Raw genomic sequence first — 16,219 nt, 5'->3', positions numbered from 1 at the left:
TTAGGAAAGACACTTGTATCTTTGTAGTTATTGAGGGTATTGATACACCATCTGTTGTACCTATTGCTGTTGCACCTTCTTCACCACACTGTCTGTGTGGGTGGACCATTTCAGTTGGTCAGTGATGTGTACGCCTAGGGACTTGAAGCTTTCCTCCTTCTCCACTGCGGTACGGTCAGAGTGGATAGGGGGGTGCTCCCTCCGCCTCTTTCCTGAAGTCCACAATCAGCTCCTTTGTTTTGTTGAGTGAGAGGTTATTTTCCTGGCACCACACTCCCAGAGCCCTCACCTCCTCCGTGTGGGCTATCTTGTCATTGTTGGTAATCAGGCCTAGCACTGTTGTGTTGTCTGCAAACTTGATGATTGAGTTGGAGGCGTGCATGGCCATGCAGTCATGGGTGAACAGGGAGTACAGGAGGGATCTAGGCACGTAACATTGTGGGCCCCAGTGTTGAGGATCAGCAAAGTGAAGGTGTTGTTTTCTACCTTCACCACCTGGGGGCAACCCGTTAGGAAGTCCAGGACCCAGTTGCGCAGGGCGGGGTTCAGACCCAGGGCCTTGATCTTGGAGGGTAATATGGTGTTGAATGCTGAGCTAAAGTCAATGAACAGCATTCTTACATAGGTATTCCTCTTGCCCAGATGGGATAGGGCAGTGTGCAGTGCGATGGCTGTTACATTGTCTGTCGATCTTGTGGGGCGGTGTTTGAAATTAGCTGTTCGACTGAGGGACCTTACAGATAATTGTATGTGTGGGGCCCAGAGATGAGGTAGTCATAAAAAAATAATGTTAGACACTATTATTGCACACAGAGTCTGTGTAACTTATGTGACTTGTTAAGCAAGTTGGCAGGTTAGCCTAGTGGTTAGAGCGTTGGACTAGTAACCAGAAGGTTGCGAGTTCAAACCCCTGAGCTGACAAGGTACAAATCTGTCATTCTGCACTTGAACAGGCAGTTAACCCACTGTTCCCAGGCTGTCATTGAAAATAAGAATTTGTTCTTAACTCACTTGCCTGGTTAAATAAAGGCAACATTTTTTTTTTTTTAAAGTGTTCACTCCTGAACTTAATTAGGATTGCCATAACAAAGAGGTTGAATACTTATTGACTCAAGACATTTCAGCTTTTCATTTTTAATTAATAACAATTCCGAAAAACATAATTCCACTTTGACATTATGTGTTATTGTGTGTAGGCCAGTGACAAAAAAAATCTAAATTTAATCCATTTTAAATTCAGGTTGTAACACAACAAAAATGTGTAAAAAGTCAAGGGGTGTGAATTCTTTCTGAAGGCTCTGTATGTTCTCTGTGTGTGTTTTTTAATACTGTGAAATCATTTTTTGTAATGTAACAAAATAATTTAGATAATAGATTCACACCCTTTTTGATAACTTTACAGAACTATTACAACCCCTTTTGACAAACACTGAAATCAGTGGAGGCTGCTGAGGGGAGGACAGCTCATAATAATGGCTGTAACGGGAATCAATGGAATGGTATCAACCACATGGAAAGCACATGTTTGATGTCATTCCATTGACTCTATTCCAGACATTATTATGAGCCGTCCTCCCCTCAGCAGCCTCCACTGACTGAATTATACGCTAACATTTATTTCCTATACTACCAGTGGTTTCTAAAGAGACGGCCAAACATGTCCCTGTAAAGATAGGTATTTACGTAGTGTTCAGCTGCTGACGTTAAGCTGCATTTAATCTTTTTCATGTAACAAAGCAATTTTTCTGAGGGGCTGCCAAAATTTGATAATTTCTTAAAAGGCCCAGTGCAGTCAAAATTGTAATTTTCCTTTATGTATGTATGTGTATATATATATATATATACATACAGTGCATTTGGAAAATATTCAGACCCCTTAACATTTTCCACATTTTGTTGCAATTACTGCCTTATTCTAAAATTGATTAAATAAAAACATTTATTCAGCAACCTACTCACAAAACCCCATAGTGACAAGGTGAAAACCTGTTCACATTTTTACAAAAAATAAATACCTTTTTTAGACCCTTTGCTATAAAACTCGAAATTGAGCTCAGGTGCATCTTGTTTCTATTGATCATCCTTGATTGGTGTCCACCTGTGGTAAATTACATTAATTGGACATGATTTGTAAAGGTACACACCTTTCTATATAAGGTCCCACAGTTGACAGTGCATGTCAGAGCAAGAACCAAGCCATGAGGTCGAAGTAATGATTTGTAGAGCTCCGTGACAGGATTGTGTCGAGGCACAGATCTGGGGAAGGATACAAAAACAATTTTGCAGCATTGAAGGTCCCCAATAACATTGGCCTCCATCATTCTTAAATGGAAGAAGTTTGGAACTACCAAGACTCTCGTTAAGGCTGGCTGCCCGGCCAAATTGAGTAATCTGGGAAGAAGGGCCTTGGTCAGGGAGGTGACCAAGAAGCCGATGGTCACTCTGAGAGAGCTCTAGAGTTCCTATGTGGAGATGGAATAAACTTCCAGAAGGACAACCATCTCTGCAGCACTAACCAATCAGGCATTTATGGTAGAGTGAACTCTTTGGTCTCAATGCCAAGTGGCACGTCTGAAGGAGACCTGGCACCATCCCTACGGTGAAGCATGGTGGTGGCAGCATTATACTGCTGGGATGTTTTGTAGTGGCAGGGACTTTGATGATTAGTCAGGATCAAGGGAAAGATGAACAGAGAGATCTTTGATGAAAACCTGCTCCAGAGCGCTAACTAATGTTGGTGCCAACTAATGTTGGTGTAGTCTAATCTTAATGTTTCACTTGTTTCCAATTTATGTAATCCCTTAAAACTGTTTTTAAAGGAAAAATGTCTGATATGGTCATCAAGATCAGAGGTGAAATATGTCTGCACAGTCCATATTTGAAATCTGTAACAATTTTTTATCAAATGAAAATGTAGTCTATAAAGTTTTTGAATGGTATATATTATTTTACCATTTAAGGTGAAACATTTGAATTAAATATAGGCCTAATAGTTATATATTCTTAATCTATAATAATAATTATTTTTACATTCATCAGCCTTACTGTTTCCGATGCTCCTGAGGGCGATACTTTATTGGGGGCAAAAGTAGAAAACCCAGACCAGCTGTCTGGTATCATAATCACTTGACACAGTAACAACCGATCTGCTGGTTTACCCTTGAGGATTTTTTTATTGCGATCAAGCTTATTTGAGCATGCATGTGCATGTAAACTCCTGTTAGTAGTGTTTTAAGATATTCAGCTGTATTGCGTAGCATAGCGCTACATTCGGCCCGTTGGTTGCAATTGACTCGTTGGTATTTATGGGACTTGGGGACCATGAAGATAACTCTTGTGGCATGTCTTGTGGGATATGCATGGTGTCCAAGCTGTGTGCCAGTAGTTTAGACAGACAGCTCAGTGCATTTAACATGTCAATACCTCTCATAAATAAAAGTAGTGATGAAGTCAATCTCTCCTCCACTTTCAGCCAGGAGAGATTGACCTGCATATTATTAATATTAGCTCTGTGTCCATCCAAGGGCCAGCCATGCTGCCCTGTTCTGAGCCAATTGCAATTTTCCTGAGTCCTTTTTTGTGGCACCTGACCACAGGACTGAACAGTAGTCAAGGTGCGACAAAACTACGACCTGTAGGACCTGCCTTGTTGATAGTGTTGTTAAGATGGCAGAGCATCACTTTATTATAGACAGACTTCTCCACATCTTAGCTACTACTGCATCAAAAGGTTTTGACCATGTCAGTTTACAATCTAGTGTTACTCCAAGCAGTTTACTCATCTCAATTTGCTCAATTTCTACATTATTTATTACAAGATTTAGTTGAGGTTTAAGGTTTAGTGATTGTTTTGTTCCAAATACAATGCTTTTAGTTTTATAAATATTTAAGGCTAACTTATTCCTTGCCACCCACTGAAACTAACTGCAGCTCTTTGTTGAGTGTGGCAGTCATTACAGTCACTGTAATAGCTGACATGTATAGTGTTGAGTCATCCGCATACATAGAAACTCTGGCTTTACTCAGTCAGTGGCATGTTTTTAGAAAAAATTGAAAAAAGAAAGGGGCCAAAACAGCTACCATGGGGATTTCCTGATTCAAACTGGATTATAATTTCATAGGCTTCCATTAAAGAACACCCTCTGTGTTCAGTTAGACAAGTAACTCTTTATCCACATTATAGCAGGGAGTGTAAAGCCATAACACGTACTTTTTTCCAGCAGCAAACTATGATCAATAATGTCAAAAGCTGTACTGAAATTTAACAAGACAGCCACCACAATAATTTTATCATAAATTTCTCTCAGCCAATCATCAGTCATTTGTGTAAGTGCTGTGCTTGTTGAGTCTCCTTCCCTACATAAGCATGATAAAATTCTGTTGTCAATTTGTTTACAGTAAAAGAGCATTGTATCTGGTCAAACACATTTTTTTCAGAAGTGTACTAAGGGTTGGTAACAGGCTGATCGGTTGGCTATTTGAGCCAATAAAGGGGGCTTTATTATTCTTGGGTAGCTGAATGACTTTAGCTTCCCTCCATTTGGTCCGATATACTTGGAAGTGTAGTGTCAGCATTTGTTGCTGGCATGTCATCCCTAAGTTTGCTTATCTTGCCAATGAAAAAGTCATTAAAATAGTTTGCAATATCAGTGGGCTTTGTGATGAATGAACCTTCTGACTAAATAAATTATTTTCTTTCCAAAAATGTAATTTAAGGTGCACCAAACATTTTTACTCTCTTTGTTTCATAGTGTAGATTTTTTTTTCTTTTTTCTTTAGTCTAGTCACATGATGTCTTAATTTGCAGTTCGTTTGCCAATCAGTTGGGCTGCCAGATTTATTTGCCATACCCTTTGCCTCATCCCTCTCAACCATACAATTTTTTCAATTCCTTGTCAATCAAAGGCAATTTAACAGGTTTTACAGTCATTTTCTTAATGGGTTGGTGCTTATTAGTAACTGGAATAAGTAATTTAATACGTGTGTCAAGTGCAGCATCTGGTTGCTCCTCATTACACACCACAGACCAGCAAACGTTCTTTTCATCATCAAATTATCAATCACTACAAATCTTCTTGTATGACCTCTTATACACTATATTAGGCCCAGCCTTTGGAACTTTGGTTTTCCGGGATATGGCTATTATATTGAGATCATTCGATCCTATGGATTTGGATACTGCTTTAAAGCAAATATCTGTGTTAGTAAAAATGTGATCAGTACATGTTGATGATTTAATTCCTATGCTGTTTGTAACTACCCTGGTAGGTTGACTGACAACCTAATCAAGGTTGCAGGCACTGGTTACAGTTTGACATTTTGTCCTGAGTGGGCAGCTTGATGTTAGTCAGTCACCCAGAAAATAAACTTCTCTGTTGATATCACATACGTTATCAAGCACTTCACACATATTATCCAAATACTGACTGTTAGCACTTCGTGGTTTATAGCAGCTTCCGAGAAGAATGGGCTTTAGGTGAGGCTGTGTTAGGAGAAAACTGAGTATGGATCATCAACTTTGAAGATGCTCCACAATACTAATCCAAATGACAGATGTAATCCTGTACAGAATACAAATATTCAAAAACATGCATCCTGTTTGCAGCAGGGCATTTAAGCAATACTGCCAGAAGAGTGGCAAATAAATTTACTTTTTGTCTGAATACAAAGTTTGGGGAAAATCCTACATAACACATCACTGAGTACCACTCTTTATATTTTCAAGCATGGTGGTGGCTGCATCATGTTATAGGTATGCTTGTCATCGGCAAGGACTAAAAGTTTTTTAATATAAAAGATAATTGGAATACAGCTATAAGCACAGGCAAAATCCTAGATGAAAACCTGTTTTAGGCTGGCTGCATACCAAGATGAAATTGAATGTTCCTAGGTGGCCTAGTTACAGTTTTTACTTAAATTGTTTTGAAAATCTATATCAAGACTTGAAAATGGCTGTCTAGCAATGATCAACAATCAACTTGACAGAACTTTTCAAATAATGATTTGCAAATATTGTACAATCTAGAGTACAAAGCTCTTAGAGACATACCCAAAAACACTCACAGCTGTAATTTTTCCCCCCAAAAGTGGCCTTTAAAGTATTGACTCAGGGATGTGAATACTTATGTAAATGGTATACTATATTTCTGTATTACATTTTTCTAACTATGCAACAAATACTCAAAAAATGTTTTCACTTTGTCATTATGGGGTATTATGTGTAGATTGGTGAGAGAAAAACAATGTAATTATTTTTATATTCAGGCTGTAGCACACACAACAAAATGTGGAATAAGTTAAGGGGTATGAATACTTTCTGAAGGCACTGTATCCCTCTCTTTTTTTCAATAAGAGCCTGATGCTCCAAAGGAGAATGCCAGACCTGTGAAAAAAGGTAGGTAATTCTAGTATTGACACATCAACAATGTTAATTTTTGTAATTATCACACATTGACATTGTCTAAATATCATCCTTACCTTTACTGAATGCTGTTTATGAACAGTATGAAATGTCTTAAGATCAAGGAGTGGTCCTATTTCTTTAGATTGTGTTCTCTCCTGTCAATGCAGATACTCCCAAAGAAAAGGCTTCCAAATCAGTCCCTGTAATGAAAGGTATTCATGTATTGTTTGGCAGCTGTAGAAATGCCAGAATGTTGTTGCAAAGCCAACTTGTTTGATCCATTCTAGACTGTCTTTTTGGAATAATTTCAGGGTATTGCAATTTGAGTTGAAGTGTGTGCTTTAATACATTTAGCTCACTATACAGCCATGAATCACTGTTTGGTTTATTTTGCAGTTTCTGAAGTAAACCTGAATGCATTGTATTATGTGCTCTTTTTTTAACCTCAGTTTATGCCAGTGTTTAGCTTTAAATGGATTGATTACCCTATATTCATAACCCTGATGAATAAGTTGGACAGTCTTTTCCAAAATCGTGAACAATTACGTTGCTGGCCACTTTATCCTTAAGACATACCCAAAGATATAGTAGCTACTTCATTGTCATTCACATTTCTTTCACTGTAAAATAACGTGTTTATACTGTAATCGTAATTGCTTTTATTAAATACGTAGTAAGGTTTATTTGATCTTGTTCACATTCTCAAGCTAAAAGCATAATTGCAGTATACAGACAAAAATTAAATTAAAATAAGTATATGTCTAGATTTAGGGAAATAAAAGGTGAATTGAATGGTGCATCGTTGGTCACTGAGTGGAGAGAGCACTGCGGTAGCTGCTAGGGGAGTGTGTCAGTCAGACATGGACAAGTCGGGAGCTTCTGGACGTACTGTATATTTCACCATCTCTGACGTTCTGCCCACCTTTTCATATAGAAAACTCCCACAAACCCACGCACTTGGGTGATGCTACTGCAGCCGACAGGCGCTGAAAGCTCACCATACCTTAGTTTTCGGAATATTCTCCGCTTTTACGAGACATCGCATGGATCTCTCTTTTCTCTCTTTAATAATAGTGCATTTTATTTCACATTTATTTCAAAAGGGAGTCATACATAGACATATCAACTTGCTATTGAACAAGCACCAAAATTACGATTCCACAATTTGAATGAGTTTTAGGTTTGAGTTTTACCTGTTTAAAAATACTAATAAACCCTATACAGTAACTTAATGTAAAGTGTTCCGCTTCTATTTGAATGAAGTGATTTATACAGGTTTTTCAACAGTTCTATCAACATTTTGAATCTTTGAACTTAACCTCTCTAGGGTATGTGCGACGCTAGCGTCCCATCTGGCCAACATCCAGTGAGGTTGCAGAGCTCCAAATTCAATTACTGTTCAATTCAATCAATTAAGTTCTGTTATACTCACAGACACGATTGTAACAGTTTTGGAAACTTTAGAGTGTTTTCTATCCAAATCTACCAGTTATATGCATATCTTATCTTCTGGACAAGAGTAGCAGGCCATTTAATTTGGGCATGCTTTTCATCCAAAATTCAGAATGCTGCCCCCTACCCTAGAGAGGTTAACACAACATACAGTGGGGCAAAAAAGTATTTAGTCAGCCACCAATTGTGCAAGTTCTCCCACTTAAAAATATGAGAGAGGCCTGTAATTGTCATCATAGGTACACTTCAACTATGACGGACAAAATGAGAAAAAAAATCCAGAAAATCACATTGTATGATTTTTAATGAATTTATTTGCAAATTATGGTGAGGCCAAACCAAGACAATGCTGCCGGAGGAGAGGGAGTCGGAGCGGTCTTCTAGTCAGACTTCGGAGGCTTGCACACCACCCACCGCTTCCGAGTATATTATCCGTTAATGTCCAGTCCCTAGATAACAAAGTTAACAAAATCGGGGAAGTTTTGCATTCCAGAGAGACATCAGGGATTGCAACATACTCTGTTTCACAGAAACATGGCTCTCTCAGGATATGCTGCCAGTACAGCCACCTGGATTCACAGTGCATCGCGCCGACAGGAATAAACCTCTCTCTGAGAAAAAGAAGGGCAGAGGTGTATGTTACATGATTAACGACTCATGGTGTAATTGTTCACCTGACCTAGAATTCCTCACAAGAAATTGCTCACCGTATTATCTTCGGTTATTGTCACAGCCATGTATATCCCCCCACGATGGCCTCCAAGGAACTTCACTGGACTTTATGCAAACTGGAAACCATATATCCTAAGACTGAATTTATTGTAGGTGGGGATTTTAACAAAGCAAATTTGAGAAAATAGCTACCTAAATTCTATCAGCATATCAACTGTAGCACTCGCGCTGAAAAAGCACTGGTCTATTGTTACTCTAACTCCTGCAATGCATACAAGGTCATCCCCCACCCTCCTTTCGGCAAATCTGACCACGACTCCATTTAGGCAGGAACTCAAACAGGAAGTACCCGTGCTAAGGACTATTCATTGGTCTGACCAATTGGAATCCACGTTTCAAGATTGTTTTGATCACGCAGACTGGGATATGACCCAGGTAGCCTCAGAGAATAATATTGACGTATACGCTGATCGGTGAGTGAATCTATAAGGAAGTATATAGGAGCTGTCGTACCCGGTGGGACGATTAAAACCTACCCTAACCAGAAACCGTATAATGATGGCGGGCCTGCTGGTAAATAAAGCCCACCCCAACCAGGAAGCGGAGCTACCTATGGTAGGAGTCCTGACAGTACCCCCCCCCTGACGCGTGGCTTACGCAGCGCACCGACACAGGCCTCGAGGGCGACCCGGAGGGCGAGGCGCAGGGCGATCCGGATGGAGGCGATGGAAATCCCTCAACAGTGACGGTTCCAAGATGTCCCCCACCGGTACCCAGCACCTCTCCTCCGGACAGTACCCCTCCCCGTCCACGAGGAACTGCAGGACCCTCACCCGGGATCTCGAGTTCAGGATTGCCCGTATCGTGTACACCGGGGACCCCTTGATGTCCAGAGGGGGCGGAGGGACCTCCGGAACCTTAACGTCCTGCAGGGGACCAGCTACCACCGGCCTGAGGAGAGAGACATGAAACGAGGGGTTAATGCGATAATAGGAAGGGAGTTGTAACCAAAAACACATATCCTCCTCAGGATTTTGAAGGGTCTCACACACTGCGGCTCCAGCTTCCGGCAGGGCAAGCGGAGGGGCAGGTTTCGGGTCGAGAGCCAGAAGCTGTCCCCTGGTGCAAACACGGAGGCCTCACTCCGGTGGCAGTCAGCACTCCTCTTCTGCCGTCCACTGGCTTGTTTGAGGGATTCCTGGACGGTCTTCCAGGTTTTCTTGGAGCGCTGCACCCACTCCTCCACTGCAGGAGCCTCGGTCTGACTCAGATGCCAAGGTGCCAGGACCGGCTGGTAGCCCAACACACACTGAAACGGTGATAGGTTCATCAAGGAGTGATGTACCTAGACCACTCCCTTGGCCGGTCCTGGCAATACGACCGTAGAAACCTACCCACCTCCTGGTTCACTCTCTCCACCTCCGTGTCATAGAGACGGGACAGCGCGTCGGCCTTTGTGTTCAGGGAGCCTGGTCTATAAGACAGAGTGAACCTGAATGCATCCGTGAACAGCGCTTTTAACCTATTGAAGGCTCTGTCCGCCTCTGCCGACCACCGCAAACGCACCGGCCCCCCTTCAGCAGTGAGGTAATGGTGGCTGCTACCTGGCCAAAACCCCGGATAAACCTCCGGTAGTAATTGGCAAACCCAAAGAACCACTGCACCTTCTTCACCGTGGTCGGAGTCGGCCAATTACGCACGGCCTTAATGCGGTCACAGTCCATCACCACCCCCGAGGTGGAAATGCGATAGCCCAGGAAGGAGATGGCTCGTTTGGAGAACACACACTTCTCAGCCTTGACGTATAGGTCATGCTCCAGCAGTCTACTAAACACCTTGCACACCAGAGACACATGCATGGCGCGGGTGGCAGAATAGATCAGAATATCATCGATATAGACAACCACGCCCTGCCCGTGCAGCTCCCTGAGAATTTCATCTACAAAGGATTGAAATATGGCTGGAGCATTCTTTAACACATGACGAGGTACTCATAGTGGCCCGATGTGGTACTAAACACAGTTTTCCACTCGTCTCCATCCCGAATACGCACCAGACTATTCGCGCTCCTGAGGTCCAGTTTTGTGCTCCGTGAAATGATTCCACCGCCGTAGCGATGAGAGGTAACTAAACCCCACTTTGATGGCATTTAGACCTCTGTAATCAATGCACGGACGCAGACCTCCCTCCTTTTTCTTCACAAAAAAATAAACTCGAGGAGACGGGTGAGCTGGAGCGCCCCTGCCCCAGAGATTCCGTGACATATGTCTCCATAGCCAACGTCTCCTCCTGTGACAATGGGTACACGTGTCTCTTGGGAAGCGCAGCGTTTACCTGGAGATTTATCGCACAATCCCCATGTCGATGAGGTGGTAATTTAATCACTCTCTTCTTACTGAAAGCGATTGCCAAATCGGCATATTCAGGGGGATGCGCACAGTTGAAGCCTGGTCTGGACTCTCCACCGACGTGGCACCGATGGAAACTCCCATACACCTTCCTGAACACTCCTCTGACCACCCCTGGAGAACTCCCTGTCTCCACGAAATCGTAGGATTGTGACTAGCCAGCCAAGGAATCCCCAGGATCACTTCGAAACGCAGGCGAATCGATAATGAAGAGACTAATCCACTCCTTATGATTCCCCTGCATCACCATGTCCAGTGGAACCGTGGCCTCCCTGACCAACCCTGCCCCTAATGGCCGGCTATCTAGGGAGTGCACAGGGAAGGGAGAATCTATCGGCACTAGTGGAACACCCAGTTTCATGGCGAGTCCGCAATCCATAAAATTCCCAGCTGAGCCTGAATCGACTAGCGCCTTTTGCTGGGAAGAGGGGAAAAATCAAGAAACAAAATCAAGACAAACATTTGACCAACAGGGGGTTCTGGGTGAGTTTGGTGCTGACTCACCAAAACAAATGCCCCAAACACGGGGGACTTAAACAGTCCAGAAAAAAAAAAACACAGGCGGGCCTGCTGGTAAATAATTCCAAACCAATCAGCCTAAAACAAACACAGGTGAAACCAATAAACAGAAAAGGGGAAAAGGGATCAGTGGCAGCAAGTAGGCCTGTTACGACGACCGCGGAGCGCCACCCGAACAGGAAGGGGAGCTACCTTTGGTAGGAGTCGTGACACCAACCTTAATATGATGGTTATTATATCAATATTTGCGCATAAGGACGTTTCCATTGCTATTTCTCACATAATTCATTTTACAGACTCTAAAAGATCCCACCTTGTCTAATGTATGTTGTTTGTTGACATAGTTTACCAACAATTTTGCTGTTTACATCAGACCTGTCGTGACGTTTTGTACTTTGTACTTTACTAACATAAAAATATTGGATGGAAACCTGGTTAATGGCACAAAAATGGTTAGAAGATTTTCAGAAACACATAACAATTGTTTTATTGGTATCCCTTTCTAATATAGAAAAGTCTGCTGAGAAGAAGCCTGCCAACGAAGAGAAAGCAAAGGGTAATACCCCTATTCTTTTATATTCCATTCCATTCTAGTCTTTTCTATTTAATTCTATTTCTAGTCTATCCTATTCAGCAACTGAAATCTAAAGGCACTCCGTGATTCTGAAGCAATTTCATCTCACAAGAAAATTAAACATTGTGTGATTCGTAATTTGCATGCATGCACAAGAGGTTAAAGTGGTTATGGGTTAGGGTAGCATCTGTTAGGGTAGCATTTGTTGGCAGAAAGATAGTCAGAAGGGATAGTGACCCATTGCCACTTATCAAACCAATCAGATATGTATCTTGGGTGGAACTGCATAACAGAAGTGGTGTTTCTGAAAATAATTCTGACTTGTGCCAACAAGACGAGAATTGTAAAAGATGGCCACGTGAGACTAGGGTTTGGTTTAAGCATGCTAGAGGGTGGTTAGGGTTAGGGCAAAATAAACATGTCAAAACAAAGACACTTGCAGCATACCAGTCCTGTTATGCCACCCCCGACCAACTTTTCTTTCATTCCACACCTCTTCTTTCCAAAATGTAACTTACAGAGGTTTCCATCCTCAAAACAATTAGCTCAAGTCTGTGTTTCTCATGAACGTCTAGACTCATTGAAACATTGATCATCGTGACATTAAAATCATGACCTCTTTCTTCAACAGCAGAGCCTGTTATAACAGACCCCTTCGCCACAGAAGGTAAATATTATTTTTACACAGTAGCACTCCAAATATTATATTTTAAGAGCAGTATATGGATCACATACCAGTTACACTTTTAATCAAGTATAACTTATAAGGCCTTCATAAGCCCTGTGCAGTATAAGGCCAACATAAATGCTTCACAAATGATTTATAAGCTAATAAGCTAATGATGGGAAGTGGACTGTCTCTATTTTTTTATACTCTGGATAATTTTCAGATGAGATGCCCTACTTCCAGTGCTTTTTTGTGGATGAAGATGAGGCCCAGTATCCCTTCTACCCTTTCTCACCTCTCCAGATGTGAGAGCCCTGCCCAGTGAAGAGCACAGTATAGAAAGCAATGGGACGAGATGGGCGACACCTTTAGTGAGGAGTTAATAATAAGACCAAGCCATGGAATCCACTACTGCTATGTTGCAGTCTAGCGTCCTGAGCTGGTCTTCAACAGAAACCTAGGACAGCAAAGCACTTTGAGTGAATTCGTTGAGCTCTCATGGGTAGCCAACATCATTCCTGTCCAAATGTGTTTGTGTTATATTTTGTTTTTGATAGCTGATATGGCATGAGTTGATCTATATCATGACATAAGTATTTTGAATGAAACAATGCATACTGTGTTTACATCTGCAGATTAGCCTTTTTTAGGGCCATGCCAATTTGCTTGATTCAATTCCCGCTTTGATAGTTGTCAGTTGTCTCAATTGAATGTTATATTTAAACAAATTGGAACACAGATTGTACCGTTGGCTTTCATACTTTTCAAATTCTCAGCGCAGCGCAAGCAATTTATCTGTCTGTCATCACATTCAATTGAATTGGAGCTGCATATGGAAGCCGAGCAGTGTTGGTCTAGAATTTGGGGGAAGAGCTTGGTTGGGCTGGACTACAGACTGCTGCTCTGTTGCTGTGGACTATGAATTACGCTTTATTTACATGAACATGGGCTCTATATCATTGCTCTCATACTAAGACATCAGTGGGTCGTTCCATCTAAAAAATTCACAAGAAAGAGGCTTTCGACACCCACCTTCTCAGATTGTACTGAAATTGTTTCTGTCAGGGAACATATAAGATTAGTGTTCCTGCAACAATATTTTGTTGAAATATAATTTGATCTCTGATAAATTAAGCTAATTGATTCCACCCAAATTGGCCATTACATTCAATAAATGTAGACCCTAACCTCCAGGATTGCTTTTCTTAAGGAATTCCTCCCCACTTCATGTTAAAGGGACAGTTCACCTAAATTACATAATTACATTTGGTTTCCTTACCTGTTAGCAGTCTTTGAAGAAATAAATTAAACAGCCCATGTGTTGGTTTTGTTGTCCACTGACTCAAATTCAAACTTTTTTGCATTTGTGACACAACTCCAATGCAAGTCAATGGTACCTGTATTAGCATTTTCATGCTTCATGTCCAAATCATTCTGAAGTATTTAAAGCTGTTATGTTACTGACAGATGATTTAGATATGAAGCTTGGAAATGCTTATATAGGTACCATTGACTTGCATTGGATTTGTGCCACAAATGCTAAAATGTTAGCATTTCAAACACCGGCCAGATTAACAAAACCAAAACATGGGTTGCTGTCATAACTTGTCCCTAAACTGCTTACAGGGTAAGGAAACAATATGTCATTTGGGTGAACAATCCCTTTAGCACTGAGGGGGATTCTGAAAAAATAACTACAAATAGGAACAGCACCATCTAGTGGTCAGAACATTGTAATATCAAGATGTAGGATGGGGCATTAACCTAATTTAAATTATTAATTTCTCTGAACAGGAAGAAAAAAACATCACCAAATTCACTGAGAATACATTACATAGGATGAAGAAATAACACTCTGAGTCACAGCTCCATACTATTCGTCAAACATAGAAAACTAATACTGTATTCTCTTTATTTAGGGTGGGATTGGCGTTGGGTGTGTGGTGTCCGTGGGTGGCTTTTGATAGTTTCTTTCGATTCCTCATGTCTTACTCCTTGTTAGAAAAAGGTTTGGTCCAAATCCGATGTCAGGTACTATATTTATTGAATATTATATGATTCATATAATATTCAATAATTATACTACCTAACATCGGATTTGGACAAAATGTTTTTCTAACAAGGAGTGAGACATGAGGAATCGATACATTTAAATGGGCAATTTGTGTGCAATCAATTAGCGTAAGTACTCAGAGATTAAATTATATTTCCACAAAATAATATTGCAGAAATGCTAATCTTATCTGTTTCTAACTACAGAAATGAAATTATTTCAGACCAATCTGCGATGGTGGGTGTCATGGCTTGCTGAAATGACATACAACAACCTCAGTGGATTTTTACCTTACTTTGTGAGACGTTTTTGTTTTTAATGTTGTATTTCTTGCCCTTCTGTTCACAATGGTAACTCACAATGAGATAGTACTTCCATTGTAGCTGAATATGTTTTCTCATTGATTTTCAGGCTCCATTGCTTTCTTCCATTTTCTTCTATTCCTCTTCATCAGTCTGCGTTTGTTAACTTTGAGGAAGCATAAAGCTTTTCATCAAATTCATAGGGACCTCATACTCATATTAAAAAAAATGATGTTGGTGCCTTGAAGTCTGTGAAGTTGTTTTTGTATTGTATGTACTATATATCTTGGAAAGGAATAACCATAACCTATATGTCCATGAGAGCTCCCAGATTCTGATAAAACACCCTCTGGCTTTCCCACAGGTGACAAGTGGCAGACTCAGTCTGAAGCCTTTTCAACCATCTATACTTCTACAAAATGCTCCTCATTTTAATAGCGGTGCTGATTCTAAGCATTCCATTGTCTGAACCTCCAGAATGAGGTTAAAGAATCATTTTTAATGGGTAACACGTCCGTTGGAATGCACTTGTTGCAATCAGGTGTCGTTGAAATATTTCATTTTGTGTGATAATCCATTTTGTGTTATGGCAAATGAGTGAGGAGGTGTGGAGTCAGGCGCAGAGAGCAAAAAATGTGGGGGAAAAAAACATGCTTTAATGTCCAGGAAAAATAACATGAACAAAAGTAGGAAAACAAATTATCAGAAATATTAACGGACAGCGCGAAACCCAAAATAAAAACAAAATACACTCAAACATAGAACAGACGAACAAGCCCGCACAAAACAGAAGCGGGCTGAACAATCTATATATAACCCCACCCTAACAACCAAACAAGAAACAGGTGATACCAATCAGACAAAACCAAAGGAACACAGAACAACGGATCGGTGATAGCTAGTAGACCGGCGACGATGACCGCCGAGCGCCACCCGAACAAGAAGGTGAGTCACCTTCGGTAATATTCGTGACAGTACCCCCCCCCCCCTGACGCGCAGCTCCCGCAGTGCGCCGACGCTGGCCTCGGGGACGACCCGGGGGCCGAGGCGCTGGGCGATCCGGACGGAGGAGATGGAACTCTCTCAACATAGATGGATCTAGAATATCCCTCACCGGAACCCAGCACCTCTCCTCCGGACCGTACCCCTCCCAGTCAACTAGATACTGC

At 41.3% G+C, this 16,219-nt stretch overlaps 1 protein-coding gene across 1 annotated transcript in view; it reads left to right on the top strand.

Moving 5' to 3' along the window:
- si:ch211-266g18.10 (axoneme-associated protein mst101(2)) overlaps window positions 1-15,261 on the top strand; it is a 57,387-nt gene extending 42,126 nt beyond the window's left edge. Inside the window, exons 27-31 of the mRNA XM_064985246.1 lie at window positions 6,353-6,394; window positions 6,571-6,615; window positions 11,966-12,010; window positions 12,660-12,695; window positions 12,919-15,261. Coding sequence (XP_064841318.1) covers window positions 6,353-6,394; window positions 6,571-6,615; window positions 11,966-12,010; window positions 12,660-12,695; window positions 12,919-13,004 — 254 coding nt within the window. The 3' untranslated portion in view covers window positions 13,005-15,261. The remainder of the gene's footprint in view (window positions 1-6,352; window positions 6,395-6,570; window positions 6,616-11,965; window positions 12,011-12,659; window positions 12,696-12,918) is intronic.
- The last annotated feature ends 958 nt before the right edge of the window (window positions 15,262-16,219 follow it).

This window comes from Oncorhynchus masou, chromosome 2 (genome assembly GCF_036934945.1).
Source record: "Oncorhynchus masou masou isolate Uvic2021 chromosome 2, UVic_Omas_1.1, whole genome shotgun sequence".
Taxonomy (NCBI): Eukaryota; Metazoa; Chordata; class Actinopteri; order Salmoniformes; family Salmonidae; genus Oncorhynchus; species Oncorhynchus masou.
Note: the sequence above shows the minus strand (reverse complement) of the source record. Positions and strands in the feature narration are given on the sequence as shown.